This window comes from Thunnus albacares, chromosome 11, assembly GCF_914725855.1.
Source record: "Thunnus albacares chromosome 11, fThuAlb1.1, whole genome shotgun sequence".
Classification (NCBI taxonomy): Eukaryota; Metazoa; Chordata; class Actinopteri; order Scombriformes; family Scombridae; genus Thunnus; species Thunnus albacares.
Window position 1 is genome coordinate 24,233,845 of NC_058116.1, and position 23,011 is coordinate 24,256,855.

Genomic DNA, 23,011 nt, shown 5'->3' on the forward strand with positions numbered 1-23,011 from the left:
CAAATACCACACATCTTCCTTTTAGACCTCCTGTTTTTTTAAGGCTGACAAATTGTCAGAACATACAAATATTGAACATTTTTACAAAATTATTGGCTCCTTAGTTTACTGAATAGAATCATCCGTCATCATATATAAAGATATACATGAAATTTTGGAAAAGAAACAAAACAAACATACCTGCTTGGTAAACTATTTAAGGCTCATGTAATCAACTTTATGTAAACTCGCCCTGTAAGTCTCCACCTGACCACTAGATGGCGATGTCCGACAACTCGGAACCCTCCAGTGCTAATCATCGCACAATAGCCACAATGCACCTGTCTTCAGATCCAAAGGACAGGTGGAACACGCTCCCTGTCCACCATCACACCCGGAAGGTATCAAGCTCTTCGGCCTCAACATTACAAGGAAATTATGTTTCTTATAAAGTTTTAGGCTGCTCTTAAAAGAAATCGCCCAATTTGTGGAGAGTTTTATAACAATGTGCTCCTCCATATACAATATGTGGCTCGAGGCACTGACTAATGACTGACTACTGTATTACTATACATGCTTTTATCTATATGGCCACAACTGTTCCTAAAAAATGAATCAACATATGTCTGTAATAGTCATTAGTTTAGTTCACTGACCTTTATTCTGTTTCTAATCGTGGCAGAGTAATTTCAGGCAATAGATTTAGTTTAGTCAACTAAATAACTTCTATTTGTTTGTTTGTTTGTTTACCGTTTATTGTCACAGGCTGCTTTGGCTGCTGGTAGGTACCCGATTAGCCAATGGAAAAGTACCATAAGTAGTCCACTGCCTCCTCCCTTATCCAAATCACCCCCACTCCCCCTCCCTGTACTGTAATTGCTATGTTTGGGTCTACCCCGTGTCCCCTCCGCTCACCCACTGTCTTGTCCTCCCGGAGAGAGGCGGGGAGCGCTCACACAGCCTCTCAGCACCACCGGTCTCAGCTCTGCTGGTGCGTCCCGTTGCGCACAGCACAGCACAACACAGCACAGTTTCCAACAGTGCACACTTCACAAAGCGCGCTCCGGATTTTTCCAAACCTCGGGGGCGGCCGGTGGGAAAGATAACAACAACTTTACGAGTCAATATGTTTCATGTCTGGATGACAGATGATCGGTGACAGGAAGATTCGGGGGAGTTGAGGCAAAGCAGGGACACACGGACGAGTCTTTGCTCCCCCCCCCTCCATCCGAGCAGTTTGCGCAAGGTGATAACAGCAGAGGCTTCTGTTGTGGCTGCTTTACCGGACGGCCACATTACATGGATTTCTCCAGTAGTTGTCACTTATGATGTCACCTATTACTCTTTGAGTTGCTACTTCAGTCAGTGGATCATTTTGAGAGCGACAGGATGAATTCGCAGACCGGGGCAGTTCTGCAGAAACAGACGCTCCTGTGGCTCGCTATAGGTGAGTCTCAAACACTGTGGATGCATTGACGTGTGTAATAAGGACATAAAGGGGAATTTGGCTAAAATATAGTCTCCTGTTGTAAATGATCATGAGAGAAATCAACAAAGGGTGCACTTATTTTGTTTATGGAAGCGTAAAAATGTGTGTAAAAATGTGTTCTGCTTTCATTCACATCCAGAGCGAAAGAGTGGAAAATCCATAGCCTATTCATGTTGTTATTTTAACTTAGGTATGTGAATTTCAGCAGGCATAAAAGATATTTGTCAAGGTTAAATGAATTGTTCCCTACAACAAAGTAAATATAATATTGCGCCAGGGGCTGGTGCGTCTGTGGTACTTAATATTCTGATTAAAATAATCTTTAATAATTGGATTAGTCGTGACGCTGATGAAAGGCTTAATTGTGTTTCCCACTTAATCATTATTAAATTGATAACTTGACCTGTGGGTTTTTCAGGATATCAAATTTACTTTAGTAACTTGCCAATTTTTTTGATATAGTGTAAACATCATGATCTTTGTGTAAACTGGAGCAGCAGAGCAGCTGGGAAGTGATATTTTTCCAGGGTGGAAGTGGCTACAGACAGGGGAGAGTGTGAGGGAGACTGCAGCTGATTGGCACACCTTTTACACTTGTTTCTTTTATCCAAAATCAGTGGATCTGTATAAATAAAAAACAACATCCCCATTCATTCTTTCAACCAAGACAAACAGGGATATGTACAAGTATGTATTAATTAGTGGATAAATGTTTTAGATAGAATATACTGTAGATGGATGGACAATTTAAAAAACTTTAAAGTTTCCCTCCAATCCAAAAATATGTTTTTCTTCTTGTTCCTACAGTTGGATGTTTGAGCTTCACCGTGCAGAATGATGTATGTGCAGAGTTTGACAGTAGAAGGCTGTTTTTACATTCATCTGCTGGAGGGGAAAAGTTTCTCTGTGCTCGTCTTAAATCAGATTTTAAGGGGCGGCCCTACAAGCATGATTTGTGACATCACAACTAGTTTGGAAACAAAATCCTGGTCCAGTATGCAATTTACACATAAGTGTAATGTGGAAACTTTGTCCAGTGCACATACACTGAGAATGGATTTACAGTGAAGGAGGAGAAATCTTGTGTCCAGCAGTAAAACTTCTGAAGTTAAATATATTTGCATCTTCAAAGATTCTGGAATTTTAAATGAAGAAGTTGATGTTATATTAAGGATTTTAACGTGGTAATTATACTTTTTTGTGGAAAAAACATATCAGACACATATTATTCTTCCAAGCAGAGCATAGTGGTTTTATTTGCCTTAAGACATATTTGGAAGGGATCTCAAAAAATAAACAATTAAAGAAATGACAAAAGTACGTTTTTTGTGACTATGGTCATACACTTGCTTTTTAAAAAAAAAAAAAAAAAAAAAAAACTACAATTAACACTCACCTTAGAGCATAGACTGTAAAAAAAAGGATGTAGCCACCATGACATCACCCATTGGTTTGTGGACTTCTGTTTTGTTGCTTTGAGTTCAGCATTTTTCTTGTCGCCATCTTGGATTTTTGGAGCCAGAAGTGAACATGTTTGGACGAGAGGGTTGAGCTGACCCTAATGCTAGCTGCTAGCTTGGTTCGTGTGGTGCATTTAGTCTATGGTTATGCTAATACTAATGCTAATTTTGGCTAGTGAAAAATAGGCTTGAAAGAAAATGTACTTAAAAAAAAAAACTGAACAGCCAACTCTTTAGAGGGTCTTGTAGAGTTTTTTAGGTGACGAAAATGTTAAAAATTAACTTTTATGATGTGGCTGTGGAAGCAACTTGTCAATCAAGAGGTAGCCACACCCTAAACCATACGTTGCTTTATCATCTATTTTACTCTAAATGGGACCATAAAAACTAGCAACTGAGACTATAAACACAACAGGAAATGTTTACTGAGGTAATAAATAACGTGAGAAGTAGGGTCATTTTCTCATAGACTTCCATACTATCAGACTTCTTTTGGCCATCAGAGAGAATGCAGGTTTAAGGCACTTCTGCATTGGCTTCACTTTTCAGACCTGGAGCTTGCCGCTTGCCTTAGAATAATCATCTTCTCAGTGACCTGACCATGGTGTGGGCTCGAAACAAGACACACATTTAGGCTACACAAGATAACATTACAGCGCCCTCTAGTGTTGTTGTGAAAAGTAGAAACACTTAAACAATTAAGCTGCTGTCATAATTATAATTCTTGGCCATCTGCGCAATGGAGGAAGTCAGGTGACATTATTATAGAGTGATTAAGTCTGCAGTGAGAGGAGGTTGAGGTGGATGAGTGGGTTAACAAAATGTGGGAATCTGACACTGGAGATTGTTGTTTGCTTCCCGTTTCTTATCAACAGTCAGCGCTGTTATATTTTAACCACAATTGTTCCCTAAACTTAAACAAGTGATTATTGTAACCATGACATAACTTTAGTCTCCACCAATATACAGTGAGTCACACAATAAGTTACCTTATTGCAATGGCAGTCATTTCTTTAAACTTTGTGTAACTTGTGTGCACTTGTGTAATATTATCAGGTTATTATCAGGTCATGGCAATCATAGGCTTACTGTTAAGGCATTTAAATTCAGTGAACATATTATTTCTAGTTGAGATGTAGGGCAGGTTTATTCAGTTGGAAGGATTATAAAGACATTATTAGCAGCAAGCCTAAGAGAATGTGCTTGATATTTGTTTTCTTTCACATGAACAAACATTAAGTCTAGAGATATTGGTTATATTATACACATACTTCTCAGTCTAGTCAGTCTAGGAAACATCATTTAAAAAAAGGAATAGAAAATGAATATGCAGCTGTTTGCAGTTGTCAACAAAGAACTGCTGGCGATATGTTTCCCACGAGAGCAGCTCATGGTGGAGGTTGACTAATCTTTAAAGTCCGCCTCCAGTCAAAAATGTGTTTTCTTCTTGTTCCTTCAGTTAGATGTTTGAGCTTCACTGTGCAGAATACAGAGAGATGTGAAGGCTGTTTTCACATTCATCTGCTGAAGGGGGGAAAGTTTCTCTGTGCTCTCCTTAAATCTGAGTTGAAGGGGTGTACCTACCAGCATCGATTTGTGACATCACAACTAGTTTGGAGCCAATCAAGGGACAGTATGCAATTGACACAAGTGTGATGTGGTAACTTGAAGCCTCCCGTACACATACAGTGAGAATGTGCTTCACAGTAAAGTAGGAAACATTTGTATCCAGCAGTGAAACTTTTGAAATGAACAATATTTGCATATTCATAGATTCTGAGAGCATATTAACCAGACATGAGCAGTTTATGAACATAGTAGTAGTAGAGTAGTTTGGCAAACTCATGTAAATAACATTAATTTATTATCCACAGCTGTGCTGTCGTAGTGTGTTGCAAACAGAGAAACATTTAACACTTTTACGGCTTCTTTAGACATAAAAAACACAACTTTTGCCATTTGCACTCTTACAAATCACAATTTTGATTTAAGAACAATTCATTTAAGAGCACCATTTTTAGTAATTGTGCTTTTATCCAAAGCACCATTTGATTTTTGTTGCGTGTTTGAGAGGGCCCTGCAAGATCTACAAATGCAACAGATGTAATAACTACTGCAATGAGAGCTTGACAGAATACTGAACATTCTTCTGAAAATAATTTCATCCCACGTTTCAGTTATTTGATTTCCTTTATAATACATTCCCACTAATACAAAATGTATGATAATACCACTCATCTGATCGAGACGTGTAGTTAAAAGTTGGAAAGTCTCAGTGAAGAGATCCAGTCTTATCCGTCTGATTTTCAGTCTCTAATCTCTTTCTCTGTTGCAAGCACACATACAGTACATTCACAGCCCTTGTAATTTTAGACTTGTAAAGAAATTGAGTAGACCTTGGTTAATTTCCTAACCCCTAACACTAACGCTAACCACTAAATGCTTACCTCTGGCTGAACTGTAATGCAAACTCTATCCCTTCACCCCAAACTGAGCACTCAACATTGTAGAGACCTACAAAAATGTACTTGTGTCCTTGATTTTGGTTTTTTTATTGAAGACAATCTCTACAACTGAAATACACACACACACACACACACACACTAGAAACACAAAATATGCACACCATGATGCTCTCCGACAAAGGTGTTCAGGCAAGCTTCCTCTGCTCTTTTGCCATTTGTTTCCAGTTACAAAGGCTCCATGTAGGTGTTCTATATTTACAGAAAGAGAAAGTTATGAATCATCACAGCAGCACAAGGTTGCCTCATTACCTACCTAACCTCACCACATTCCCATCTAAAACAGCATTTTTAAAAAGTTTTGCTCTGAAAAATAACTTTTTCTGAAGGACTTTATTTCCCAAGGTCCCTAAATGATTATCTCCATTCACGTGGTCCATTTACTGTCTAAGTTACTTTTATTCTGTCAGTCTTAGAGGCACTTTTAAATTCTGACTGCATACTTTATGGAGCTGCTCCATATCAAAATAACCTCTTCCATTGAAATCATTAGAATCATTTGTGCCACGACAGAAGCAATTTTTAATTTTCTCTGGTAGTTTTTTGACCAACTTCAGAACGGAGAAAAGGAAAACAGTCTCTCCCATTGATGTGAAGGGACTGACACATAGACACTTTAATCATCCTCCCCTGACATGATCATCTTTCATCTGACATCTCAGGATTCAATTTGAATTCATTTGAAATAATATCACACATCAGCGACTCAGACGATGGTGAAATGACACAAGGGGGACACTTTGAGGAACGACCGGGGGGAAAACATCTGGCAATTCTGACAGTTTCACTGGAATGACTGAATATCCTGTAAGCAAATCAAAATGATTGGCACAGTGTACTCCATCTAAAGTGTGAGGCTCAGAGTGGGTCATAGAGCAATGTTTGGTAGGTCCCCACATAGCGAGAATGGGCTGTTACTTTCTTCTTCTGAAAGATCATGGTTTGGTTTAAAATAAGTACTTTGTTGATGTTAGGGAACCATTGTGGTTTAGAAAAATCAACATTTACTTGTGGTTGGAAACAGGAAACAAACAACAGTCTCCTGTGTTAAAGCCAGATGTGTTGTTGACCCATCCATCCATTGCAAACTCTTCCCCATGTGGACGTTGTCACTCTATAATAATGTCATGTAATTTCCTCATTGCTCCAATCATAATTACTATGGCCACTAGGGGGCTTCTCTCACTTGAACATAAATATATGTTGTTTTGGGGCGCTGCATAAACAACCGATCCTATTGTTGTTCGGAGGACAGTCTCCAACTAGCTCTTATTTGGGCTCCACCAACTCTTAAGAGAAATATCTGGCTCTTTAGCTGCTAAATATTCTACTATGTTCACTAGCTAGTTGCTAACTTTGTCTCACTGCCGTTTGGTGCTAGACAGCGAGTGTAAAGATTAGCTTTTAGCTTTTTTGCTGAAATCAATGCTGATGAAAGCAGTAAGATTGAATCCAAGCAGTAAAGTTATGGGATGTTAAACCAAAACGAGTTGAAAGATGCTAAAAAAAGCTCCGTAGAGCTGAAGGAAACGGTGGAGTTGGGTGAAAATTCTTTGTGGGTTCGTCACTACAAGCAACTTCTCCCACATTACACAGTCATTTCATCAATTGTTAATATAAAATAATTGATTAGAGCAGCTTTATGAACACATTTTTGCACGAGTACAAGGATTTTGTATTTTGCCCCCATTTTTTATTATGTAGTTGATCTAAGAAGGATATGTAGGAGGAATGGTTACAGCAATCAATGGGCCTTATGCAAGAACCACCCATACAGGTTTGTTCCTAAGAGACATGTATGAGAAAATAGATGGCATTTATCCATTTTACATACTTAGCATTTGAGTGGTCCAGACCCATCATACTAGTCATGAACAAATAGTTTCTGTTTTTTTTTTCATAAAGGGAGAAACACTTGTTTTACTGCTCTGATAACATGTCGTTGGTAGCCATATTAATATTTTCTAATTGTTTCGGGTCCCCTGCTACTGACACTCACCCACAAACAGAGCGGAACATGTAGCCTCATATCACAAAATTTTGGGGCGTTGATTATGTTAATGATCAAGTGTCATGAACATGCACCTTCTCATGAACAGGTGGCATTCATCAGGTCAAAATGAACAATTTGCGACAAGTTTGGGCATTTTAGAGGGTTTGTTGAATCTGACGTGGAACACTCATATGAGCCAAACTCACAAAGAAAGAGTGTTTTAGGATAACAATACCTAAATGTTCTTGCATGAGACCCATTAAGGTTTTCAACTTACATATGGCATGAAAGTACTGTATCAAAATGGGACCTATTCTTTAAGTCAGTCTTTGTATTTCCAAGGTTTTTCTCAGCATTGAAAAGTCTCAGACAGGAGACAGGAAACAGGAGACAAAATACAGGGGTCTTGATGATGAAACGGTACATATTTCTTTAATTAAGCGTTTGTTGCATCAGTATAGAGTGGTTGACTGTTTATCAAAAGCTACTTGTTGCCAGTTAGATATTGTAGCTGGTTGGCCGACATCCTACTGCACCAGCAGGCAGGATTTTTTAAGCCAACAATGTGAACACGAGCAAGCAGGAGGGGATGAGGGGGAGAGAGACAGAAAGAGAGAGCTTTTAACCCCCAATTGCTACACAGATTACAGGAGTCTCTGATGTTGCCACCAGAAACATATTAATTTCTAATTTTCCCCAGTCCCCAGTGAAGCTCTCATCTATCATGGATGCAAGGATTTTATGAAAGTATCGGGCTCTCGCTGTCTCTGTTCTGCTTTGACAGAGGAGCACTGGAGGGGCATTTCTGGTGTGAAGGACTCAAGGGGACGTTTTTAAGAATCTCCATAAATCAGTAGAGAGAGAGAGAGAGAGAGGGAGAGGGAGAGGGGACAATGAGAGCAAGTAGAGGTCTAACAAGACAGAGAGAGATAAATGAGGTAGGTGGGGCTGGATTGTGAAAGTTTTAATAGTGCTGATATATATCTGTGTCTGTTACATACAGTGTGTGTGTGTGTGTGTGTGTGTGTGTGTGTGTGTGTGCATCCTGTGTGACAGATCCGCCCACTGGACTTTCGCTAATTAGATAGATGGTGAATGAGGGATGAAAAGAGGAGAAGAAAGCAAACAAAAGTAGCCATGCCTCCTTTCGATGGAGCTATTTTTCATGTGTAATATTAGATACTCTTCCTCTCCCTAGTGAGTCTCTTTGTGGTCAGTTCTCCCTTCCTATGGAGACTTTCCTATTAGGCAGAGGTAAATACAGATGTTCAGCAAGTGACAAAATAACAACAGTCTTTCAAGCTTAAGTGAGATGTTTTCTGCAAGCAAAGCCCACAAAAGACAGGAAATTCAAATAATGACCCAAGGTCATGGTTATGCACTGCGCTGAGGATTGTCGGTATCCAGCTTTTGAAATCCTGTGGTGCAGTTAGCTGCAGTGAAAGCAGTTTACTGCACTCCAATCAATAGGCTCACCAATGGAAGAATTATTTCTAACTTTGCTACAAAAATCCTATGTCATACTCTTTTGAGAGGATTAGTGAGCCCAACGGCCCAGACATAATTGGTGAGCAGTAGAAACTGTTTTATGTCTGTCTAAAGTCATGAGGAGAGAGAAATTTAAGGGGTGTTGAAATTGTCTGGCATCACTACTGCTAACACAGACTGTGAACAACTCCTCCTAATTAGTTGTTGATCACTGGTAATGCTGGAGGACATCAACCGTCTCTCTCTCTGCACAAACGCTTTCTACATGAACAAACCACCCATTGTGTGCGCGTGTGTTCACGATCCACTTAACTCAGTTATTGTAACCCACTCACCAAAAGAATGTTGATATAGAACAATTTTGGAAAGCCCCAGATTATGTATTATGTGTTATCTGTGATGAATGGTTTTATTTGTTGATTTTTTGACCACTTGGTTGCATAGGAACAAGCTGTAAATTCAACACTGACATATTATTACCTCATTACGTGATAAGGCGAACTTGTTAAGCAGTTGCCTATTTACACATCCAGCAAAAACAGAGCAACATTACCATTCAATTGGAGTTGTACTTCTGGCCACCTGATGAATGTAAGTCCAATATTCACTCTACTCGTTTAGCTTAATTTTGGTCTCAGCTTTGTCTGTCTACAGATTGTTGTTGGTCAGGTAGCATACAGTGGGGTTTTTAGAGCTTTTATGCTGACAACAGCTGCCTTCTGCATCTGGAAATGACGCTGATGAAACTGAAACAAACAGTAAAGTTGTGAGCCGTAAAACAGATAGTCAGGTTATCACTATGGGCGAACCCTTATTCATTTGATCCATAGTTATTATAGAAATACTGATTAGTGCAACTTAAAAAAAAACAACAACATTATTGGCACCAAGGTGAGAAGTGTTCATCAAATCTTTTCAACACACTAAAATGTCACACTGCTTCCTGTATTGGCACTCACTCATCCCCACTAAAAAGTCCGCTTTTATAGTTATAGTATAATTCTAAAACAGTTAAGTAATTCATAATTTAGTCTTAAAGAAATAATGACAAGTGCCCATTGTAATTACCAAAGCTCAAAGATTTTCAAGTCTGATCAGCAGTCAAAAAGACCTGAAATATTTATTTCAAAACATCATGAAACAAAGAAAGGAAATCAAATCTTTTGAAATTGTAATTTTACTTGATTTAAACGACTAAAATTATTTGTATCCAAATCTATTAATTTGTTTGTACTCATTAATCAAATCAGTGAAAATGTATAGAATAAGCCTGTATGTCTGCTAGCATTATGCTTTGAGTGACTCTGGTTGTGTGAAATAATATATGCATGTTTGAATTTGTTTTATTATGTATTATGGAGAACATCACAAGCTCATTGCAGGTGTGTGTGTTTGCAATTGTGTGTGTGTATGTCCATTATATTTACCCCTGTATGAAGGAATGTGCCACATTTTTCTATTATAAGAATAGAATCAGAAACTGTGAACATAACTCCTCTTCATCTAAATCCACTTATCCTGTTTATCTGGGCCTTTGCTCTCTTACATGACATACTGTATAACCTTACATAACAGCGACATAGTGAGCCTGTCGCAGTGGCTCAGTCAACTAGAGCATCAGGTTGGAAATTTCTTTGAAGGAGTTTTTCTTTTATGGTATTTCTGCTTCACAGAAAGAACATGATGACGCGTCAAAATGGTTGTGTGCAAGATTTAAGCCCACAACGTCAAGAGCTTGTGACATGCAGTCATGCTCAGAGCCACTAAAAAGCCTGAAAGGGATTTCTCCAAACATTTATCTAACCAGACTGGTCAAATAGTAACACATTGGTATTTATAGCAATGACCCGAAGGAGGAGGGGATGAGGCATGGAGACGTGTATGTACTGCTTGTAGTTGGGAGCTCACTGATTCTTGAGACTCTGGCAAAAACTTGTCCCACTAAGAAAATTGCTAATTCTGTTTAAGTATATGTGATTATATGATAGCACAGTACCCATAAAAATCCTCAGAGAAGAGATTATTGTTTCAATTTGGCAAAAAACAGTGAAAAAATAATTTGAATGTATAATATATACCAGATGAAAGAGTAGAGTGAAAAACCTCCTAAAAATAAAAGCAGTGGATTTTCAACAATATTTACTTTTATTTTGTGGTTGCTCAAAATGTGTCCAAAGTTTGCAACAAGGTCACACAAGCTCCTGTTAGTTTGCTGTTTTTTGAATAATTTTTACATATTATATTGATGTTGCTACTGTCACAAGCATGATGTGTCAACACTGTCTCTTCTGTATAGAAAGAATTACTTTAAATGACATAAATGTATGTAGTTTAAGTAGAGGCCAGAGGCAGCTAGCAAATGTAAAAAAAAGTGTCAGGTTGTCTGTTTGACGGTGGTGACACATAGTTTGACAGTGTTGACAATCATCCTCAGTTGAAGGCTTGAATATAATTTATGATCACAATAAATACTAGTATGGCTTGTAATATTTAATTAATCTCTTTATTCATAATATACATAATATCCCCTTTATTTCTTCCACACACAGGCCAACACTTTTTCCTGTACCTCCAGAGACTAAAACCATCATTTTAATAATTAACTTTCTTTTTAACTTTTCCGTTTCTCCTATACAGATGATTTATTAAAGTAACTGTCTCTTTAAAATTAAAAATGTGTTTTTTCATGTCCAAAGTTGTTATGTTGTGTATTTAATGCTGATGATAAAAGCTGCATAATGTTAAAGTTTTTTAAAGGAGTACATGTGAAATAGTATTAAAAAAATGAACAGAAGAGAATAGTCAACATTTAACGGTACATATGTGTATCTATGGTGTAGAGACAATGATTTAAAAGCTCTAAATAGGAATAACATGCTTTTTATTGTTTCTGATGGTATTAAGAATAACTATGTAATGACTGGACACATATTTTATAAAAAGAATTACAAAATCAGGAGGTTACACTGAAATATTGCCTGATTGCTGAGACCTTGTTCTATAAACATAAAAGTTTAGATTTGTTAATATTTCAACTTATTTCTGTTCAAAATTAAAACCTGTTTTATCCAAACTGTCAAGAATCAGTAAGCTATCCTTAATGGCCACAGTCTTGTGCTGCTGACCACTAAGCTGCTCATTTGGAGCAGTTTAGTGACTTCTTGGCTACAGTACAACTGGTACAACAAACTAGTAAAACAAAAGTCGGTACATTTATTCAGAGATAGATCCTATTCCTACAGCAGCCTTTAAATCCAACTCTATTGCATGATTATATTCATTTGACAACGTTTTTTTTTCTTCTTGCCAATGCTATTTTTTTCCTAAAATTCTTACTCTACAATATTTGAACATGGCAGCTACTATATGGTTAAGGTTATGGAAAGACTGTGCTTATGGTTAATAAAAAGACAAATGTTAATTGTGACAGGATAGAAGAATGACAGTCAGACAAGCTTCATGTCCAACCATCACCCCAACTTCCACTTTACTTTCTACCTTTCGACATACACGGCATACTACTTCCTGCATTCACATTCTTGGTACCAAAGTGCTTAACATTGCAGACAAAGTTCCAGACATAATAAAATCCCACCATGAAGTAGTAGAGCATTATTTATGTTGGCAGGAATGACACTCCTAGGCAGCAGTCTGAGCTTTTAAAGTGTGATTTCACCCACTTTAACATACTAAAAACATCCAAAAGTATAATCTCTGGTCCAATTGCCACATTTAGCTGTGGAATGGGGCGTTTCAGCAGACTGATTAGCCTGAACACCTGGCTGCCTTCTGCTCGTGATGCTATTGGTTTGGATTTTATTGATTTCTTTAATGGGAATGGGGGTAACTTTTTGGCCCAGATGGTCTCCACCTGAACAAAGCTAGAGTTTGGATGCTATCTGGCAATTTAACATACAGGCGTTCCTCACAGAAACCAACCATGCTACCCCGTGACTTTCATGAGCGGAAATGACCGGTCCGTCAGAGACTGATGTTCCTCCCAGTCCCTATTTGTTTGGTTCCACATCTACTTTTCTACCAGGCTTGGACCACAGATATTTTCAACATCTCTGTGATAATCACTTAGAGATGCCCTGTGAGATTTTCAGTCAAACAATCTGATGCATGTCCCAGGAACCTCGTCACTGTTAATGAAGCCAGCTGTAAAATCGACTATTTCTGGGTAGCACTCATCACTTCAGACGCTAATTTAAATGATCCACAGATTTTTAAGTGGTTTTGGTTTCTTACATCAAAATATACATAGTTTGCTAAGTCATAACAAATATGATCACTTAAGTATCCTATTATCGCAACTCATTCAGATGTTATTATTTTAGCAGAGACTTGGCTGAAAAAGAGATTGATAATCAAAGTGTTTCTTTTAGTGGTTTCAGTATTTTCAGAGCAGATATAGCTGGTAAAGGAGGTAGTGTGGCAGTATAATTAAAATCATATTTCCCTTGAGCTGACTTCATTCTCAATTCCTAAATATTTGGAATGTATTTCCTTGAAAAATGATCTGGGCAGAATAATTCAGTAATAGTAATTGGTGTCTACAGACATCGTTCTGCCCTTCAGAAGCCCTAGAAAAACTGGCTGAATCAATTGCACCACTGATTGATCGCGAGGTGATTATCCTTGGCAATCTCAATTTAGATTGGGTTACCTCAGCTCTTATAATCTTAAAGAACTTTTTTTACAATCTTAATTTTACACAACTTATTTCGAAACCCACTTGCCCCAACCTGAAGGATTTCTCTAAGTCAAGCTTAATTTTAATATTATAAAATCAGAGCACAGAAATATCCTGCCTGTGGTGTATTTGACCTTGGTGCTCGTGATCACTGCGTGATTGTTTGCATTAGAAATGTGAAACAGAGGAAAACTAATTCACACACACACACACACACACACACACACACACACACACACACACACACAAAAATTAATGACCAGACTTTTTCTTCAGTCCAATCGCTGACACTATCAAAATCCCTTATCCTGAACTAGCTTTAAGTTGTTTTACTGATGTTTTTAACTTAGTTTTAGATAAGAATGCACCTTTTAAAAAGACAAGAACAAAATGTAGCTCCACTCCCTGGTTCACTGTTTCTGGAATAAAATAAGGTAGAAAGCTCAGAAAAGCATGGGCTCTGGCTAGGCACACCAAAGACCCTTGTGATTGGCTTGCCTTTAGACAGTTGAAGAATAAGTGCACTGCTGCTGTCAGAAAAGCCTAAACTGACTATTATCTGCACTCCTTTACTAATTGCTCTTATAACCCCAGTAAATTCTGGAACAATCATTTCGCTGTATCTTGTCATTTATTTGACAGTCTTAGTGTTGGAAGAACATAGATCATCTTTCCTTGATACTACTGCTGAAGTAAACTACTCCTTTAGCTTATCTCCTGTCTCCAGGAGGATGGTAGCTGATGCTTTATGCAATACTGATGTGAAAAAATCAATGGATGATGACAAACAGGAGCCATTTGCTTTGAAATTATCAGCACAGCTATTTTCTCAATATAAAACTCATATTTTCAATCTTGGCATTACCTCTGGCATCAGTTGAAGACTGCCTATGTTCTTTCTCACCATAGAGGAAGTAGCAAATCTGAATTAAATAATTATCGTCCAACTATCTGGTCTTGCAAAAATACTTGAGTCATGTGTTAATGAACAGTTGAAATAATTATTATCTGCATTTCAGTACAGTTTCAGGCCTAAAAAAAACACTGTGCTGCTCTTTTTATTGATTTAATGAAAGGTTTTGACACAGTTGACCACTCTCTGCTTTTACAATGACTTGCCTTCTTTGGGTTTTGACAATGCTAGCTGCCTGTGGTTTCGGAATTATCTCTCTGATAGGTTGCAGTGTGTCAAGACAGGTAATATCCAGTCCTCTCTCCCCATTGCAAAAGGAGTTCCCCAAGGTTCTGTCCTTGAGCCAGTCTTATTCACTATTTATATAAACAATATGACCTCTTCATTGTACAATTGCAACTTCCATCTTTACGCAGATGACACTGTCCTTTATTCCTGAGGAGATTCTATTCAGTTAGGAAGATCTGCTTTCTGTTACTGTGCCGCACATACCTGTAATATGCCTCCAAAAAACTTCAAGTTGACCTCATTAATACTGTCAATTCCAAGGTTTAATTTCTAATTTTACTGATTGTTATTGTTATTGCTTTTAATCTTGTGATTGTTATCTTATTTTATTTATTTATTTGTCTAATTGTCTTTTACCTTTTAGTACCTTGTTTTTAATTGATGTAACCGTGTATTCTGCCTTTATTGCTACCTCCTTGCTTTCTTGGGTGATTTTAGTGTGTCTGCTCTTATTGTATGTCTGTACCTCGTCACCATTGTAAATGAGGGTTTTCCCTCAGTGTGTTTTCCGAGTATTTAAATACATAAAATGATGGTGATGATGATGAACATTGCCAGTGAGTGAGGTGCAAATTCGACAAATATGGACGTGACTTCTGGGCTGTAAATCTATAATCAGTCTTAGGGTGGCAAAGTACCTGAAATTGCATTTATTATTTCACTCTGACACAATCAGGTCTCCACCAATATTTAAAATGATATACTGGCTCCTTGCAAAAAGGGATACTTACTTGGGACCCTAAATATTACATTTCTTAAATAGCATTGATTATATATACAAAGATAATCAGATATGAAGTTAGAGACATACATGAAACACAAAGCAGGACATTTTGCTGGTTTCCTATTGGAAATGTCTTCAAATAATCCAAGTGTGAAAATTAAGAGCCTGAAAGACCTAACATATACAATTCCTTCAACTGTTACATTTTTAATGTACAGGACCCATTAATTTTAAAGCTGACATGAATTAAATTAAGTGTCTGGAATAGCTGTTTTCATGTAAAAAAAAAAAAAAAATTTTACACTGTGTTGTGCTCATCTAGTATTCTATGGTAATTTGATTGGTGTTTAGTTCATATTCCTGAGGGTATTAGCTGATTTGAGAATATACAATAAATCTAATCTTAAACCCTCACTTATCTATGGTAACATGAGATCTGTATACTGTGCTGTACTGTATTGTATTACATTTATGAACTCTCTGAGGAGGAGAGATAGGTCCCTGGTGTGATTTCATGTTCAAGGGATTTCCGGAAAGAGCATGCCTGAAGAATCAAGGCATTCAGTCTATACACATATCGTCTGAGGTCAGGGATTTGAACTGATGACCTTTAATTCCTCCGTTCTGCTTGTGACAGTGGCTTCAGATTCCCAGGACACAGCACCATTATGCCATGCGATGCTACAATGAACTCTACAGATCTGATTTCACACCCTATTTGTCCGCGGAAATCCTGTCTCATAAGTCACATTTAAAAACAACCCATGTAAGAAATTTATGTAGGATTTTCTACATAGGCTTCAAATGAAAAGGTTTATAACAGCTGGATACACTGGAACTCCAATGAATTGCCTTCCTTCAGCACTTTTTTGATTATTCTTCTCTGCTTCTGGTGCGTAACTTACCAATTTACTCGAAGGGATTTAGTATCAAATTGAGCAAAGACGCGCAGAAAATCCCAAATTGAACCAAATGAAAGCAACCTTTTTTTTTTTTTTTACATTGACATTCAAATTTATTTATTTATTTCAAAATTTAAATAGAGAATAAGCCCCAAAAACAAGAACAAGTAGATTTAAGTTGGACAAGCAACTAAGTCTTGAAGTCATTTATTATTGATCTGAGTGAGTTAGAAAAATTATTCCAATCTGATGGTGCTTTAAACTTAAAAGCATGTTTCCTAATTTCTTTAAAGATTCTAGGCACAAAAAAAAAAGGATGTTGATGTAATGTTTGCCATGATTTAGTACTAATTTCAGCAGTGGTAGGCCTACCCATCATCCCCTTAGAGCACTAATATTCACTATTTTGTTAGGTGCCTAATTGTTATACATTGGTTAACTGTATAAATTGTTAAATGTAATTCTTGTGTTTTTCTGTTTATCATTTATAGAAAACTATTATCGTCAGAAGCCTCGTCATCTATCGCTCTACATATGTGCATGGTTGCAATAAATGGCTTAAACAGAAACATCAGTTGTCCTTTCTACATTCCTATCGATGTACTACGGTGATGTTTTAACTCCTGTGAATCAATCCTAGAGACAGACTCTACAATAAGGCAATAAGGCCATTAAATCCAGGGAGTTTAAAATTCTACTCTGTATCACTGTGCTATTCAAACCAAGATAGATCTGAGCAATAGTTTCAACAATACACTGCATCCCTCTTGATAACGAGAGGAGTTTAATCTCCACATTGTAGACGCTGGTAAATCTAGACAAATAGCCCGTCGCTCCACACTGATGATCACCTGATTTTACGGCTCATATGTCTGACGGTCCTGCCTCATATATCACTTTGACCTCAGGTAATAGAGGTGCCTCATCATCTTCACACGCTTTACTGTTCTGGCTGCACATCCTGTTTAATGTTAACCTCATATAGAAATTAAGAGATTAATAAGAGCACTCATCCCCTCCTTCCACTTCTCTTTGTCAAATTGATCTTTCAGAAATATGAGATGTAACTAAATTAGCATCGCTTAATGTCATCGATTGGATGATGATTTTTCTTCCCCATTAAGTCCCTCTTTCTGCATGTCTTTCATGCTCTCTCTCTCTCTCTCTCTTTACCTCCCTCTCATATTCCTATAAATGAGATAAAAAGGTGAATAGCCCCTGAGCTCTTCTCTATTGTAAAGGCTCTCCTTTGCCTCCTTTTCTCTCCAGATTCATCTGTTTTATAACTGGTCATGACTGGTGTTTGCATGTCTTTGCCTTCAGATGTGTGTGTGTGCGCAGTATATACAGTATGTGTGTACACTTGCAAAGCAGTAACCCGGTTTTTCACTGTCACGCCTGAACAGATAATGAGCAGCGTTGAGGCACTGCTATTCAGTGAAGCGTGTGTGAGAGACTGATGTGTATGTATGTGTGCGTGCCCTGTCCATAGTGGAAGACACATTAACAATTATCCAGGCCCCTTGGAACCAACAATTATTTCAGCAACTACGTGCCACACACACACTCACACACATTATTTTATGCTGTCATACTTAATCCCAGACAATGGGATACAGTCTCCCACACACTTACATAGACAAACCACAAAGGAATGAGTACACACAGTCTCACACATTCCCCATATGTGTGAACACAGTCATGTGAAGCATCAAATGAATCAGACATGCTCTTGGATGTCATAGCAGCGCCCTTAAGCAAGACACCCAATGCTCAGTTGATGTCATGCCGATCAATTGTTAACGAGGGAAGCTGTGGATTTGTATCTACATACACAGCTGACATTTAAGGCAGATTTATTTGTATAGTATAATATATATGTATACAGCACCTCTCTACAATACATACAGGTGCATGATGCACTATGCACCCTGCACTTGTTTAGGTTTAGGCTAAGAACACTTTGGATTATATCGATTTTGGCCCTTTAATAAGTGTGCTGGTGGTCATTTTGGCAATTTTTGCTTAATAAGATTTGAAGATTTATAGTAGACTTTGATGTCTACTGTGTGGGTGTTTATTGCAGCTGTGATTGGCAGTTCACTCACCTGCTAGATTGTTGCAATATACATTTGTAAAATTAAATTTGTTGCAATATAAATTTGTTAATGTAAATTTAACATTACTTGACTACGATACCTGCCCTGTTAGCACAGTTTAGCTAAAGTAGCTAATGAATGTGCATCGATCATCGTTCCCAATGAGGTAGTGTTGGCTTCTATCCTAGGCATTTTTCCACAGCATGAAAGGCAACACCCTGCACTCCTTATTTGGAAGGTCCTGGCTCCACAAGGAAAAGAGGGTGCTGACTATAAGCAGCAATACTGGACTTCAAAACAGCTCAAATGCAAACAAATAGGTGACATTCACACCTCACAACTATGTACGTAACCTTAAAAATATTAATCATGCTTTAGTTGCCACTGACACTTTAGACATTATATAAAATAAAAAAACATCATCTGGGTGATGCACTTTTTTATTGCAAATACATACAATAAACATTTGTAAATGAGTAGTTTATAAACAATCAGATTCACTTATTTACAAGCACTGTTGCTACCTATGACCTGTGTAATACGCTAACATTACATATCTGAAACTAAAAATGTTGCAATCAACATTTAATACTGCCTTCAAATGTTTAAATACTATGAAAGTAATCTTCAAAAAGAGCATACCTGCATGTCTCAGTTTATGAGAAAAAAAAGGCTGCGTCTTGAAACCTTGAAATAAAAGACACATTTACGGTATGATACCTCAGACAGCTGTATGCTGACTGAAACTGTATTACCATATGCCAAGAGATGTTTGCTTTTACTCAAGTCCATTATTGTACCATACAACTTCATACATTATTAAGCATGTGGGATCCCATTTGGGATTAAGCTCCTAGTCCTTGCAGTGTTACTGCCATGCTCTTCCCATTAACCTATAAAACATACAGGCCCACAGGAAACCTGTGTAAGTTGTTGCAATAAAAGTTTAAACTGATCATAAAATGTCATCTTAACCTGCTGTACTTTTCACACATATTCAGTGTCAACATTCAGCCTCACCTATAAACTGTTACATGGTGCAACCGCAATTGCAGACACACACATTGCATGACACACATGTTCCACCACAATTAGACGTCAGAAGACTGGGAATGCACATACTGACTTTAATATTCCCATAACATCTCCTAAATGTGTTGTGCCAAGATAATAATTTATGTTGGCACCCTGACATTTAAAATGTGTACAATGTTTACAGAAATGGAATTCCTACTGTGATACAAATAACTTTGGTCTATAAATTAATTTCTGCTACCAACGCAAATGGTTGTCTGACGTTTTGGCTCAGTAAAAATATTTCACTTTTTGCTCCAGTTTTGTCAACGGTTTACTTGGACCTAGACTTGGCCTTGGACTCGGTTCAAGACGTGTTGGAATTGTTGCTGCTGTTGCCAAGTTTTCAGTTGTTGGAAGTTTAATATTTATTACAGAAAAAACTTTGGCACTGTCTCTGACAGTCTGTTTTCAAAAGGACTAACCCATGGGCAGACTTCTTTTCTTAATTATTTCAATCAACATACCATCTGCTCTTATCAGAGGAATACACTTTCAAAACTTTAACTCCAGTCAAGACAACAGACTTGACTTGAAAAAGTTAAAAAAAGCAACTTGAATTTGCACCAGTGACTAATGACTTTATTTGCACTTGAGCTTGATGGCTTGAAAGGCCTAAAGGTGTGTTCAGACGGAACATGAAGCAATTACATACAAAGTCAATGGAAAGGTGCAAGTTCCAACCTTTTCGATATTTATAAAACACATCAATAAGATAAAAAAACATGGATCAATATTTCACTGTTTTCAACACACTTCTAATCTGGAAGGATTGTATTAAGAAACTTGGAATTACCACATTCTTCCATCTATTCTCGTGTCCATCAGAATCCTGATCTGAACAAACACTTAACATCAGTCAACATATGCAAATGGACAAACTCGGGGAAAAAACAATGCAAAGATTTGTTTCATAAAAACATGCAATTTAAATTTGTTCACTGATTTAAGAACAGAATATGACGTTCCTAACACAGATTTTTAAAAATATCTACCAATGTGGAATGTTGTCTGTTTTGCTAAGAAATACTTCCATTTTGTAAAAATGATTTTCCTCCAACTCCACACTTAAATGTCCACATTAAGTTGGCTAAATCTGCAAACACATCTTTTTCTGTCAGTTTTGGCCCTCTGTCCAGACTTAAAAAAGCATTTTTCTTCCCCAAAAATGGAGTTTCTCCAAAATGGCCTCCAGAGTGTGTCAATCTGAAAATGCCGGCTTGGCGTGGTAGTGTGTATGGGGAAAACAGAGCTTTGTAGAAACGCTGTCATATTGGTGACAAAACAGATGGTGGCATTTCATTGTTTTTTATTGGCAGTTCACTGGATGAGGAGGAAGAAGAAACACAACGACAATAACAACAATGGCAGACGGTTTCATGCAAGTGTTGTTCTCTTTAATGTCTACTTTGATAGCTTGTTTAGAGTTAAACACACCTGTTGACCACCTTTCTCTAGCTAAAATTGCTGTAATCTGCTTGCAGTAAACAAAATGTTAGGAAGCTGCTTCGGAAACGGAAAAACGTATACCATTTCTTTTTCATTGGTTCTCTGTATCAAACTTGATCATCTGTCCTTTGCACATGCCCAATAGGAGTAGAATTACCTGTTTTGGATGGAGGTATTTGCCCAAATGAACTGAAATGCCTACTATGTGGATGCATGTTGTGTCTGCATGAAAATGCTGTTTTAAAATTTAGCCAGCTTAATGTAGATGTATTCTGAGGTGGAGACATGTCCACATGAGTTGACTTGCTTGCAGTATTTGTGTGTAAGTTGTGCAAAAAAATTGCACTTGTCCTTGATGAATCTGCTTTATAAATGTGCAAAGATGGAAGAAAGAACTGGAGTTTCTGGCCAAAGGCTGAGTCAAACACAAAACACAGGCATACTCCCACCAACCCTGTCTCCTAGAAATGATGTTCATATACAGTTTAACTGCAACAGCAAGTACGTTTTGCAGGAAACTTAATGCTGGCTGAATTATGTTTTCTGTCAACATAATGTGAAAATGTTAATGTATTTCACAAGTTGCAAAAATGTTGATACTGAACTTTAGACTGTATATAAAGATGGATGGATGATGTGAGGTGTCATGTCACCCATTGGTTTTCACTGGAGATGGTTTGAAGCCCAGAGTTGCTGCTTCCAGTCATTGCCATCTTTTTCTTTTGGAGCCAGCACCGTTCAAATAAGGAGGTCCTGGCTCCCTATCTATAAGGTGTTGCCTTTTGCGCTCTGGAAACATGCCCTGCTATCTTAGACCAAAGCAAATGTTAGCTTAATGGGGATACCCAGCGCTGCACACTTGGGCCAATATTAGCTAACTAACACGCCAGATATCGTTACCAAGTAACATTACATTTATATAAATATTGTCTAAACACACCTTGATACTCTGTGTAATCCCAAATAAAAATAATCTTTTCTGGCACTAGCAGCAGACATTAAAGTAGTGTTCAAACTACCTCTCTTAAGTAGTTTATTAAGAATAAGTCTATTATGCTTGTTTTGCTTTTGACTAAATAAATTAAACTTTGTGGTGGAATGTATATATGTAATATGTATCCACAGCATCAGAGTCTTATATTTCCTTCTTATACCTTTGGGTCCTTTCAGGAAAGGTTTTCTGGACAAACACCTTGCTATTGCACTGCAGTAATATGTATTATGGAAGCTTGCAAATGGTGTGTCAGGACATTTTTTCCTGTCACTTTGTCCTGTGATTGTACTGAGTCCAGATGATAAAAGCACACTTGTACTACTTCTCCTATTTTGACAATACTGCCATAAGTATAATTATTGGTGTGACTTTGATGAATAACATTATGACTATATGCTCTCAACCTGTTGTATAACCATATCTCCAGATAAGAACATTACCCAGTCATTACACCTGATGCTGTTACAAGCCCTTTTGGTCTAATTTCTATTGGTCCTGTCTGGCAGCAATGATCAGATAATTATAGGCATGGAACAACCCTACATGATCTCCCAGAGTTGCCTGTCAACAGAAGAAAGCACTCTGGAGTAAGTAAATAGGATCATCCATATTTATCTCTTGCTCTGTTATACCTTGCCAGTCAGTGCCAGTCAACTGGAACATCTTAAAAATTCATCAGCCTTTTCACAAGCATGTAATGGGAATCCTGTCAGCCATGTATGAACAGATTACAGGTGTAATCTGAACATCTGATGAAAATTTTAAACTCGATCTTTGCAGGTGGGAGCAGTGGGGCGAGGAGGAAAAGGGGGATTCTGTAGATGTTCATGAGAGAGTGGAGAGACGAAGACAGACTAAGAATAGAAAAGCAGTATATAACATTAGTCGTATTGACTAAGAAAGAGTCTCAAATTTAGTTATACCAAGGGAGCCATGGCAAG

At 37.6% G+C, this 23,011-nt stretch overlaps 1 protein-coding gene across 2 annotated transcripts in view; it reads left to right on the forward strand.

Annotated features, from left to right (window-relative positions):
• Positions 1 to 246: 246 nt before the first annotated feature.
• Positions 247 to 23,011, forward strand: part of ramp1 (receptor activity modifying protein 1) — a 71,189-nt gene continuing 48,424 nt past the window's right edge. The window contains exon 1 of one of the 2 annotated variants that reach the window (XM_044366862.1): positions 247 to 1,426. In XM_044366862.1, the coding sequence (XP_044222797.1) occupies positions 1,369 to 1,426 (58 nt within the window). In that variant the 5' untranslated portion in view covers positions 247 to 1,368. The remainder of the gene's footprint in view (positions 1,427 to 23,011) is intronic. The other variant, XM_044366863.1, reaches the window with a different exon arrangement.